The sequence below is a fragment of the Vombatus ursinus genome, unplaced genomic scaffold (assembly GCF_900497805.2).
Source record: "Vombatus ursinus unplaced genomic scaffold, bare-nosed wombat genome assembly UNPS02000580.1, whole genome shotgun sequence".
Classification (NCBI taxonomy): domain Eukaryota; kingdom Metazoa; phylum Chordata; class Mammalia; order Diprotodontia; family Vombatidae; genus Vombatus; species Vombatus ursinus.
The window spans coordinates 1416838-1429245 of NW_020940358.1; the positions used below are offsets into that span (position 1 = coordinate 1416838).

Here is a 12408-nt window from a genome sequence, read left to right on the forward strand (position 1 = left end):
TTTTCCCTACAAAACTTTCTACCGCTTGTCTCAGGGCCTTTGTACAGCTTGTCTCCCACAGCTATGATGCAGAGTTCCCCTTTTTCGCCTCTGCTTCTTGGGACCCCCTAGATCTTCTCAAGCTTCAGCCCAAGGGCCATCTCTTTGCAGGAGACCATTCCCAGTTTTCCCAGTTCCTGCAACTGAAATTACTTTGTATTTGCTTGGTCTGTATTTTTATGTAAGCTTCTTGAGGGCAGGGACCAATGTCATTTTCATCTTTGTATCCTGAATACCTAACAGAGTGTGTGGCATAGAGAAAATGCCTAATAAATGCTATTGAATTGAATTGAGTGAGTAGAATTCAATCTCCATTTTACAGACGAGGATACTTGAGTCTTAGAGAGGCCAAGTGACTTAACCATGGTTACACAGCTATTAAGTGTCAGAAGTGGAATCGAAGACTAAATGTCATGACCCCAAGACCAGCACTATAGTGGGCTGAAACAAATGCTATATAAATGTGAATGACTATTAATATTATCATTCTATCCTCATGGGCCTCTTCCCATTTTAGACACTGACTGTTGTACTGGCCATGTGTAGACATGATTTAAAGCCGTGGGCCAGTCCACACAATGGCCTCATTTGGAGTAGGGCTTTTAAATCATAATGATCCAGTTGACTTTGGGGAATGTTTTTTGGTTTGGTTACAAGTAGAGCAGTGCTATAAGTGAGAGAGAATCCTAGAACACAGAATACTAGAGCAAGGAATACAACAACAATAATAATGATAACTCACATTTATATAACCCATTAAAGGTTACAAAGTGCTTTCCTTACAACACTGTCAGATTGGTGGTATAAGTATTATCTTAATTTTAATGATGAAGGCCATGATTTTGGGAGAAGTTAAGTGACTTGCCCATGGTCTTATACCTAATGAGTATCCAAGGCAGAATTCAAATCCAGGTCTCCTGGCTCTAAATCTAGTATTTTATCAATGATACTAGCTGAAAGGGACCATAAAATCTAGAATTATAGAGCTTAGAGTTGGAAGGAAACTTAGGTCTCTACTCTAATCACCTCATTTTATAGATGAAGCCCATAGAAGTTAAATGACCTGCCCCCAAAGTCTCACAGAAAATAAGTAGAAAAACTAGAATTTGAACTCAAGTTCTGTTATCCCAAATAGAATTGTTATTATGCAAATAATAAGGAATATTTCTAAATGTAAGCCATATCAAGAGACACACAAATTTTAGGTAACTATGGATTGACTTACATAGATAGGACTATAGTGACATATTTAAATTCACAGTGAATACACAAACATAAAAATAGTAACTTAGTGTTCACGGATAATTTTTTAAAATCTTTATACTAGATACTAAAACTTTCATTAATCAGAGTGCTTAAGGAATGGAAAATTATAATTAATTGAATTTTCTGCTCACTCAAGAGTTAACTAGGAAAACTTTTCTTAAAAATCTTTCTCAAGCAAGTGTACTTTCTTTTTTAAGTATAATATATTATAAATTAAATTTGTTCTTTATGATTTATGGTTTTATAGTAATAATAATGATATCTAACATTTTATATAGCACCTACTGTGTGCTAGGCACTGTGCTAAGTGCTTTACAGCTTATTTCCTTTGAGCCAACAACCCTGGGAGATAGGTGCTGTTATTATTCTTATTTTATAGTTGAGGAAACTGAGGCAAAGAGGGGTTAAGTTACTTAGCCAAGGTCTTATTGCTGGTAAATGTCTGAGGTAAGATTTGAACTCACATCTTCCTGACTTCAGGCCCAATACTCTATCCACAGTGCCACCTAACATGGTTATACTATAACTGCAGAAGATTGTGGATTGTGTCGGGGGATTGTGTTGAAATGTGTGCTGGCCCCAGGATGTAGCCTAGAGGTTATTTTTCCTCCCAGTAAATCCTTTATATATGAGTTTGCCTTCTCAAGACTTCTCGATTTTCTCTGAAAGTTCAGTGTGTGGTGGGAGAGTTCTGGTTAATTGAAGGTTCTAGTTAATTGAGTCATTTAATTCCATGTTTTATCTAAACTATATATCTCTACATTCACCTGGCATAATGCCCTGCCCCCAGTAGGTCTTTAACAAGTGCTTGTTCAGTTGAAATGGGTTTCAAGTAAACAACATTTTCATGTATTTGCATGTTCATGATTTGTTTGCTAAACTAGTATGTAATTTATGTGAAAATGTCAGAAATTTTTATAAGCTTCTTGGAAAGGTGCCTTTACTTTCCCCTAAAAAGAGAAAATAATGAATGAGGATGAATTTAAGACAATCCATTGAAAAACATAGTTAAAAAAAGGATTAGAATTTGTTGGGAAGGTTGCATAACAAGATAGGAACTACAGGGCTAACTCACTTAAAACCCAAAACATTAGTGTTTCATGCATGGAGCATTTTTCTCTAAAACTGCTTCTGCAGAGGGGAGAAAATTGTCTTCTAGTATATATGATTGAGAAATCTAAGGAAAGAGATACTTTGGAAAGTTCAGATTTTCTTCTAGAAGTGGAAAGGTCCATAAAACAAACTGTCAGAGCTAGAAGAGGCCTTTGAGATTTTTCTCTCATCTCTTCCTACATTGCAGAGAAAGGAACTTCTGCTTTAAAAGGGAACTGCACCCGTGGGAGAAAGGGGAAGTGTATGCTACAAACACTAAATCTGGTATCAATCCAAAGAAGAGAAATCACTTTTCTGTTAGAAATTAAAAGGAACTTTAAAAAGAACCTTGGACAGTCCTTAAGGTTTCCAATTGTATCCTTCAAGAACCATCCCCACCTCCCCCTGATCAATATAGACTTTTAATGGAGGCATTTTGTCTCCCTCTGAGTAAGTTGTATTTTCAAACTATCATAGCGTCTCTGAACTTATTATGCATTTTATTTGTTTGTTTAAACATTTCATGTCTTTCAGGCTTTCCTTTTTTTTTTTAAGCTTAAGATCTGAACAGCAATAAAATAAAAACAGGGTTTATGCTCCATTGACTGTGTTTGTGGCTGTCCCCCAGATCAAGCACTTAACCCTTATAGTAACATTTTAAAGGGTGTACTGGAAAGGTTTCATTACCCCAAAATTTCTGCCTACTGAGTCTTGAAATTCCACCAATAGAGGCTTATTATTTTGGGTTGAGCATTGCCCTTTCCAGACTTCTTTTTAAAAAGTATAAATCCTCCCACCCCACCCCCCAGAAGGAAGAAGCCATTAAACCTCAACTTCATTGTGAGCAAGAGGTGGCCTGTGGAGAGCCTTGGGCTGCTGGAGAGAGAAGGGTTCCTGAAGATTATGGGATGCAGAGGAAGCCATGAAAACAAACTTTCCATGTCTCAAACTTTACTTTTAATTAGCTTGGCCATGTCACATTCATTTCTTTAATCCATGAGTCAAAATTATAATGTAATAGGTGTCATTGCTTCCTAGATGTTATTCATTAACTGAAAATAGCAGAACATTATTTGTCTAATGTGGTAGTGTGTGACATCATGTTTTATCCTTGTATATAGTTACAGAAAAATTCTGGGTTGTGGAAGAAGCATCACACACTGGTGGAGAGCCTGTGTCCAGAGCCGAGCTCTGTAACTAAAAGTCCCAGGCAGGCAGAAAAAGGACTCAGCCTCCTGGTGCAGAATCTCCTGGGGAAACCGCTGGACAAAACAGAGCAGCTTTCAAACTGGGAGAAACGGCCCCTCCGGGAGGAGCAGATCCTCTATGCAGGTCTGATGGGCAGCAGAGCCAAAGACCCAAGCTTCTGAACCTTGTCAAGAACACATGTCAAATAGCAAAGGGTCTGGTCAGTGGGGCCTGTAAAGCCACAGTGTGATTGGTTCATCCTCATGTGGATCAGGCTACAAAACCTGAATGTGTGTTGTCTTAATGGTTTTTTTCAGTGAGTATTTATTGATCCCTACCCTTAGGAATACAAATTCTAGGGGCAGCTAGGTGGCATGGTGGACGGAGCACTGGCCAGGGAGTCAGGAGGATCTGAGTTCAAATCCAGCCTCAGATACTTACTGGCTATGTGACCCTGGGCAAGTTACTTAATCCTGATTGCCTCAAAAAAAAAGGAATACGCATTCTGGTTGGGGAGACAACTTCAGAACTGGCTTGATTAAACAGTTAAAGAGAATTAACTCCCTGATTTCTTCCCCTTCGTGCCTTTTTTCTATAATCAGCTATGTTGTAGGAGAGAGAGGAGATGGTATAGACATGGTCCCTGTCCTGAAGGAGCTCTCAGTCTAGTTGAAGATACGAGACATACACATAAAGCAATTGGAAAACAACACAAGACACTAACTAAAGTATTTTCATTTGTGGAATGCTCTCCAGTAAAATTTCTCTTTAGCTAGAAAGAAAAATACACTTCCTTCTCCATTGCTTTCACCCAGTCCTTAATAATGATAATAAATGATAATGGCAACTCACATTTATATAACACTGAAAGTTTTACAAAGCCTTTTTTTGTTTGTTTTTTTCAGAACAAATCTGTGACGTAAGCAGGGCAAGTATTATTACACCAGTTTTTCAGATGAGCACTATGAGGCTCAGAGTTTCTTGATTAGCATCATACTAAATACCAACCATGTCTTTCCTGAGTTCAAGTCCTTTATACTCTCCAATATTGTCTCTCCTCCTCAAGGCCTTCTCTGCCCTTCATTCACATTCTTGAAGCATGAATTTCTTGGAGATTTGTAACATGTGCTGTCAGTGGCCTTGCTGTCTACATTTGTAAAAGTATTTTGAACAGAAATCCAGGAGAATGAGGTGCTTCTGTCATATTGATAAAGGCTTGCCCTACCTCCTTGTCCTCTGCCTTCATCTTCCCATCTAGCATAACAGCTGAACCAGGTTCAGAATTTCTGTTAGTGAGCTCATGAGCCAGGTTTTATTCACTTATTGCCCACTTCAGGGCAGCTTAATAAGAAAGGTTCAAGTCATGAAAAGCTGGAGTAGGACTGGCTTGTGAACTGGTTTTGGTATTAACCCACATGTATCGAGGGGAACGTCACTAGGGTCAAGGGTGAGAAATGTCTTTGCTTTCCCCTCACTGACAGTGTAGTAAGGGAGGAAATGTGCTCATATAGTCCAAAGTCAGTGACTTCATTTGTAAAGACAACTCAGTCCCTCCAGTTACATACTCATCCATTTGGATAATTGATTTCTTTTAGGTGAATAATAAGAAAAACAACAGTAATACCTCCCATTTGTATAATGCTTTATGTTTTCAAAACATTGTTCTATCCATTATCTCATTAGATCTTCACAACAGCCCTGTGAGGTAGGCAGAGTGGAGATCATTATCCTCATCTTTAAAATGAGGAAACTGAGAAACAGACACACCGGGAGGTGAAGTGTAGTGATCTGCCTGGCCTAGAATCAGTGAGTCCAGGATACTGCTACTCCCAGAGCAGTGTTCCTCTTTCTTTATGAGGTACTGTATTATAGGTGTGCAAAGCTCATTAAGAAAAATTAATTAGTACCAGACTATCAGCCAATAACAAATAGACTGCAGAACATAGGCCACTGGAACTTCGTAATCCTTAAAATGTTATAAAAATGTTAGGGGACTTTTTTTCCTTATATGATGTCCCTTTCATTGTTTCTCCTCATTAACCTCAGAATCTCAGAATATGTGAAACATTCTTAAGCGGTTCTAAAGCAGCATATCTGAAGTGAGAAATGCAGATGGGTTCGATGGGAGTTGTTTGTGTATTGCCCCAAGACTAGCATCTCTGTTTCCTTCTCTGGAGGAGTTCGTGACCCACCCTCGTTTCTTTCCTCTCCACAGCTTCAGATGCATACTGCTTATTGGAAGTCTATGAGGTGCTTTGTAAAGACCCAGCCCACTTTGGCTTGACTGCCAACCTGAAGGAGAGTCTTGGAGGCAAACAGAGTACAAAGCCAAGGGCAAAGAAGACGCTCGGCAAACAAGGGACACCATCCCCTTCTAAACAGGTTGGTCGAAATCTTCCAAGATGTGTCGTGGTCCTGGGTCTGTGTTCCTGACATAGGATGCAGGGCCTGGTCCCATCCCCAGTGAATGGCCTGCTTCAGGCTTAGGCTCGCAGAGGTTAGTTCTTCCAACATTTATCTGGAAGGAATTATTTTGTCCTTTGTAGGCACGTGTTAGAACTCATTTTCTTTGTCCTGGAAAGATGAAGACTGAAAGGAGATTAAAAACAAGTGGCATTTATATAGTGCTTTAAATTAATTGTGGAAAGTATTTTATATATATCATTTCATTTGGGTCTCACAACAGTCTTATGAGATAAGTGTTAAAATCCCCATTTTACAGATAAGGAAGTTGAGGCTCAAAGTTTAAGTGACTTACCTAGGGTCACACAACAAATAAATGTTTTAGCCTTGGTCATCCTGACCAGTCCAATACTCTATCACTATGCCAGGGGTGGGGAACCTGCAGCCTCGACTTGAGGCCACATGTGGTCCTCTAGGTTCTCAGGTGCAGCCTTTTGACTAAATTCAGATGTCACAGGACAATCTCCATCCCTGCACTAGACCATATAGAGAAATCACAAAGGGCTACATGGGATTTGGAGCTGGAAAGGTAGTAGAAAATCATCTAGTTCAACTCTTCCATGACCAGAGAGGAGAAATGACTTGCCTGATGTCATATAGATAATATGTAGAATAGCTGAAATTTGAACCTTGATCTCTAGTGAAGACAGTTGGTGGCCCAGTAGATAGAGCTTTGTACCTGGAGTCAGGAAGCCCTGAGTTAAAATCCAGCCTCAGATACTTCCTAACTGTGTGACCTTCAGCAAGTCATTTAACCTCCCTTTGCCTCACTTTCCCCATCTGTAAGATGGGGATAATAATAACACTTACTTCCCAGAGTTGTTATGAAGCTCAAAGGAGATAGTATTTGTGAAAAGCACTTAGCACCGTGCCTGTATGTAGTAGGTGCTATATAAACACTTACTCCTTTCCTGTCTTCTGACTCCAAATTTAGAGAAGGAAAACACAGATTTATTTCCAAAAAGCAAGAAATGAGAACCATCACACCTTTTGGATCTTGAGGAAAGTAATTTTAGGACAGAAGAAAGGAAGTGCAACTTTTCACAGGAGAGCATAAACCTAGAGAACCCATTAGGACAAGAGATATATAGAACCTATACTGCCCCCAAGGAGACTGAGAGTATAAGTTCCTTTGAAAAATATTTTGGAAAATTCGTGACTAACAAATTAGTATAAGTTATGAAGGAAGGGCATAGCCTTAATTTTGGAGGGTGGTGTCAGGGAGCACAGCTGTACCCCTTTGTCATTGTCTCCCGTGGCAGTCCAGTTAGGGACAGAGTAGGGCCTGGAGAATTCCTGGGGCCTGACTCAGCGTTTCTGATGTGTTTGTAGTCATATCAAGCTTGGTCCCCAGGCCTGTCTGTGTTCTTCTCTGCTTCCTAAATGACCCTTGACATCCCCGCCCACATGGATAATTTGCTAGTAGCAGAACCTGAGCCTTTAAATAGAGAACAATAGCAAGAGCAGTTGTGTGAGGCTGAGCTGGGAGAAACAAGACAGTGACCTGTGAGAAAACGTCAAGTACTTTGTCTGGATTTCCCTCTTTGACCCTGTCAGACTGTACCTTGTGTTACACTATTTATGTACCTGTGTATTTCTCCCCTTGCAGATTTGTAAACTCCTCAAGGGCAGGACTTGCATTAGTTTTCATCTTAGTACTTAAAGTGGCTGGCACAGTACATTGCACTTGGTAGCTACTTAAATATTTACTGAATTTAATTGAATTCAAAAACTGTTCGGAAAACTAGAAAGCAAACTTGCAGAAATTAGGTATAGACCAGCATCTCACATTATCTACCAGTGCATACATGACTTAGATACAATAATCACACCATAAACAGATTAGAAGAGCAAAGGGAAAAATACCTTTACAGCTGTGGATAGGAGAAAACTCCATAACCAAAAAAGGGACAGAGAGAATCGTAGAAGATAAAAAATTCAGTTTTGATTACATAAAGTTGAAAAGTATTTGCACAAACAAAATCAGTACAGTTAAAATTAGGAAGGAAACAGGTTAACTGGAGAAAAAAATCTTTGTGAAAGGTTTCTCTAACAAAAGTCTCTCATTTCTAAGATACATAAGGAATTATTTCAAATTTATATGAATAAGAAAGATTCCCCCAATAGAAAAATGATCAAAGGATATGCTGTTTTCAAAGGAATAAATCAAAGCTATCAATATGAAAAAATGTTCCAAATTACTAATTAAAGAACTGCAAATTAAAACTACTCTGAGGTTCCACCTCACACCCATCAGACTGATAAAGATTACAGAAAAGGAAAATGACATTTGGAGGGGCTGAGGGAAAACACGTACTGATGGCAGGCTTGGAAAGCAGTTGGAAACTTTGCCCCCATGTTACTAAAATTTACAAACTCCTTAGACCCAGTGATACCAGTACTAGGCCTATACCCCCAAAGAGATCAGATAAAGAGGAAAAAAACCTATATGCACAGAAATATTTATAGCAGCTCTTTTGAATTGAAAAAGAACTGGAAACTAAGGAATATCCATCAATTGGGAAATGGCTGATCAAATTATGTTAAATGAATATAATTAATTGAATTGTAGGTATTGACATCAGCTGGAGACACACTTTCTGCCAGTGCTTTTCCTGAGATTTCTGCCAAAGACTTCAGCGTGGTGTGTGACACTATGCTACAGGGCCTGGCTCGCTACCTTCGTTGCCTGGGAGTGGATGTACGTGTCCTTGAGAACACTGATGACCACCGGCAAGCAGCTGAGGTCAGTTTTCTTATAATTAGTTTTGACTGGACCTAAGATTGGCTGTTCTGAAATGTATGGGTTCTCCCCTCTTATAGAATGTTTCCTTTCTCCTCCGCTTCAAGTTATGATACGACATGGTTTCCAGAGGCACACCTTGATGAAATTGGTTGTGCTCAAATTTAGCCCCTTGCATCATCCTTTCTATAGACAAAACCAACTTCTTTTTCTTTTTTCCCTCCAAAAACAACTTCTAAAAGGGATTTCTGCTACAGGAAGGAGACAGGATGACCTCTAAGGCCTCTCTCAGCTCTGAAAGTCTAGGATTGTACGTTTCCTTCCAGGAGGGATGCTCCTCCAGTTTCCACCAGATTCCACCAGTGAGTCAGTAGGCCACACGCCAAGGTGGAACCGAAGTGGTGGCAGACTGTTGATAACTGAGCTTCTGAACCACTTTTTCCCCTCAAAGTTGCCTCATTGGAGCTTTTACTCATTTTAGTCACACAGGGTACATATCTTCATGGGTTTTCCCTATTCCAGCTTTTCATGTTTGTTACTGTGCCTTACAGAGTAGCTGCTCCATAAACATTTGTTGTTCAAGCTCATTAAAAATTGGTGCCTTAGGAAGTGATGAGATGTGCGGATTAGGGTGTTTGCCAGGACTGAAGGAGCCATATTATGCATGTGTTTTGGGTATTGTCTTGTTTAGAAGGTTGGGTTTCTATTTGTGTTTTAATTATGAAACTTTGAGTCCCTAAGTAGAGGCCCTCCTGTGGGTGACTTTAGACAAGTCCCTTCCCTGCTAGGTTCAGTTTCCTTCTGTGTAAAGTGAAGGGGTCCAAGTAGGCTTCAAAGTGCCTTCCATCTCTGAATCCTATAATCTCTTCCCTCTCACTGTCCCTTCTCAGGACTGTGACTTACCCTGTACAGATAGATGGGGACACAAAACACAGCACTTTACAGTTTAGAAAGTGTTATGTTCACAGCACTGTGAGGTAGGTAGTATAAGTGTCATTCACATTTTATGTAGTTTACGTAGCTATTCCTAATACCACAGTGACATTCCAGTCAATCCAAAAGCAATTGATGAACTCTGGAATTGCCCATTAAACCTCCTTTGGGAAGCTTTACCAGGGATTGGGGCTCAAGAGACATGAAGCAACCTTCATAGGGTCACGAAGCTACTCAGTGTTGGAGCAGGAGCTCAACCCAGGTAGAACTCCCTAAAGACAATGACACAACATTACTTGTGGAAGCCATTCCAGTATTATTCAGCCACTGTCTGTGGTTTAACTGGCATGTTACTGTGGTTTTGTACATAGCCACATGCCAGAGAGAAGGACACAGGCCTGGATAACCTGAAACAGCAGATACAGCAGATGATCTAATTCGTTCTGTAACATAACATGTGGTTCCATTTTTTGAACTAGGTTTTCCTTTTTAATTGTGTTTTCCTCAGCTTACCCTTAGACTAGATTGTTTGCATTCCCTAAGAAAACAACAGCTGGCTAGGGAGGGGAGAATGTTTGGGGCATCACGAGCAGGGGAAGCCAATTTAGAATACTTTGCCATGGATATAGTCCACGTAGAAATAATTGACTGTGCCTAGAAGCGACCACCTATTATTGCATGTGAGCAGTTGGGCTCCCGGTTTTTTCCCCCCTGTGTTATTCAATCATGTTATCATCAACTCCATATGGACCATATAGGAATGAAGACTCCAGTAGCTCTAAGGTCATTGCTTCATCTCTTGAAGGAGGGAGAATTGGTTCAGGCAAAGATCCTGGAATTATTTGAAATTTGGTTCCCATTGTCTTTTTTAGCCCTCAGTTGCTAAAGCAACCATAAATATTGTTGCTCTCTGGAAAGACCTCCTTCCCCTTGTGGATCTTATCCGCCCAAGAAAGGGTTTCATTTGGAAAAGGGTATGGAAATGAGGTGATAGGTCTGGAAATGTAGGTGCAGGAAGAGTGGAGATTTTATATACAGAAGACTGATATTTGCCATTTCCCTAAGGTTTGGGTCTGGGACCTCAGATCCCTTTCCTAACACTAACTGAGCCCTCAGTCTCCCACAGCTTCACTGGGCTATGGTAGACCAGCCTCACTAAGAAAATGAGGGGAGAACCTATGCTCCTTTATCTGCTGGTCTCAGCTTTGCAAACCTACAAGATGCTTCCCTCCCTCCATAAATTCACCGTAGTCACTGCTCTGACCTAGGCTTGGGGTTGGCAACTGGCTTTTTTTTGCACCAGAAACAGCACATGCTCAATTCTCAGACATTTGATGAATGGATGGAGGTAGCTTGATTGAACTGACCATGGTCATATGAAAAGTGGGTGACTATGGGCAATGTCTCCATGTTCCCAATACCTACAATTTCAGGGCTTCCAAACCATTGGAAATAGACTTTTGGTACCCATATAAGGTCTCAAACTTTGAAGCACACTTGCCTATGTTTTCAAAGAAAATTGGTTTAGCCATTTTTGGTGATTGAGTGTCAAACAAAAATAGAAGTCAAGTGCTTATGAACATTTTTTCTTACACATGTAATTTCAGAATGGCTTAGTGATTACTGAATGCAGTAAATTCTTTTTCTTTGGGGATTCAGAAATAAACATGAAAAATAATGACAACTAACTTTTCAGTAGCCCAAGAGTTTTAACTTTATGAGAATTTATGTTGACTTTACCCATGCATTTCAAAACTGGTAAAGACTTCTGTCTTTCCTGTTAGAGGGACCAAATGGCTCAGACAGGGTGGAGAAATTGAGTGTTTAGGAGAAGCTGAAAAATTAAAGAGTAGACAAGAGCCTGAAAAATGAGGAAGAGAGAGTCTGTGAAAAGTGACTTAACTGCTGCTATAACCTAACTGATGTCCATTTCCTTGCCTAAGTTCCAGCTAAAAATGCTGGCTGGCATTGCTGACTTCTCATCATTAGCCATCTAAGAAGGCACACCTCCACACTCTGCTACAGGCCTTTGGCTGGTATAACCTTCAGCTTCTCCAATAAGAGTCACTGATTCCCAGACCCTGGACTCCTCTGATTTCTTCCCTCCCACCAAAGTAATACAACACAATACACAATATGATCTTTAGGATATCAAAGAGTGAGTGTGTATGTGTGTGTGAATGTGTGTTTGTATTTAGATTATCTCCATTCTTCTCCTACCAGGCTTAAGGTGCTTTTGACCACTTGCTGATATAGCACTGGGTAGTTGAGTTTCTGCTGGGTCTTAAGGATTGGAAATATGATTTCTTATTTTGTTCATTATAACAAAATCCTACTGCAGTGGAACGATTTGTAGTATTTGTAGTAATAGGGTTTTCGTAGTAGTAAAAAAATAAAAGTTGAGCTTCAACCCACCCCTTCAAACAAATGACAAAATCTGAATTAATAAAATTTAAGTTAAAGAAGTTTTATTGTAATTGATTTTTTATCTGAGATCTTGTTTTCTAACATGTAAAACCAGTGCCTCCCAAAAAGAGAAGCCCAGAAGAGGTAGAACCATATATCCCAAGTAGTAGTCACTTGTCCCTGATGTCTCCTGGGAGAAACTCAGAGGATTAGTTTTACTATCTAAAGAGTGGGGACAACATCTCCTGAGGAGAAGGCCCAGCACAGGACCCTTGAAC

General features: G+C 39.9%; 1 protein-coding gene across 5 annotated transcripts in view; it reads left to right on the forward strand.

Moving 5' to 3' along the window:
- The window catches only part of EXD3 (exonuclease 3'-5' domain containing 3), a 411990-nt gene that overhangs the window by 229021 nt on the left and 170561 nt on the right, over window positions 1–12408 (forward strand). For all 5 annotated transcript variants that reach the window (XM_027849186.1, XM_027849170.1, XM_027849195.1 and 2 more), the window contains 3 exons: window positions 3519–3729; window positions 5801–5967; window positions 8621–8794. In XM_027849186.1, the coding sequence (XP_027704987.1) occupies window positions 3519–3729; window positions 5801–5967; window positions 8621–8794 (552 nt within the window). The remainder of the gene's footprint in view (window positions 1–3518; window positions 3730–5800; window positions 5968–8620; window positions 8795–12408) is intronic.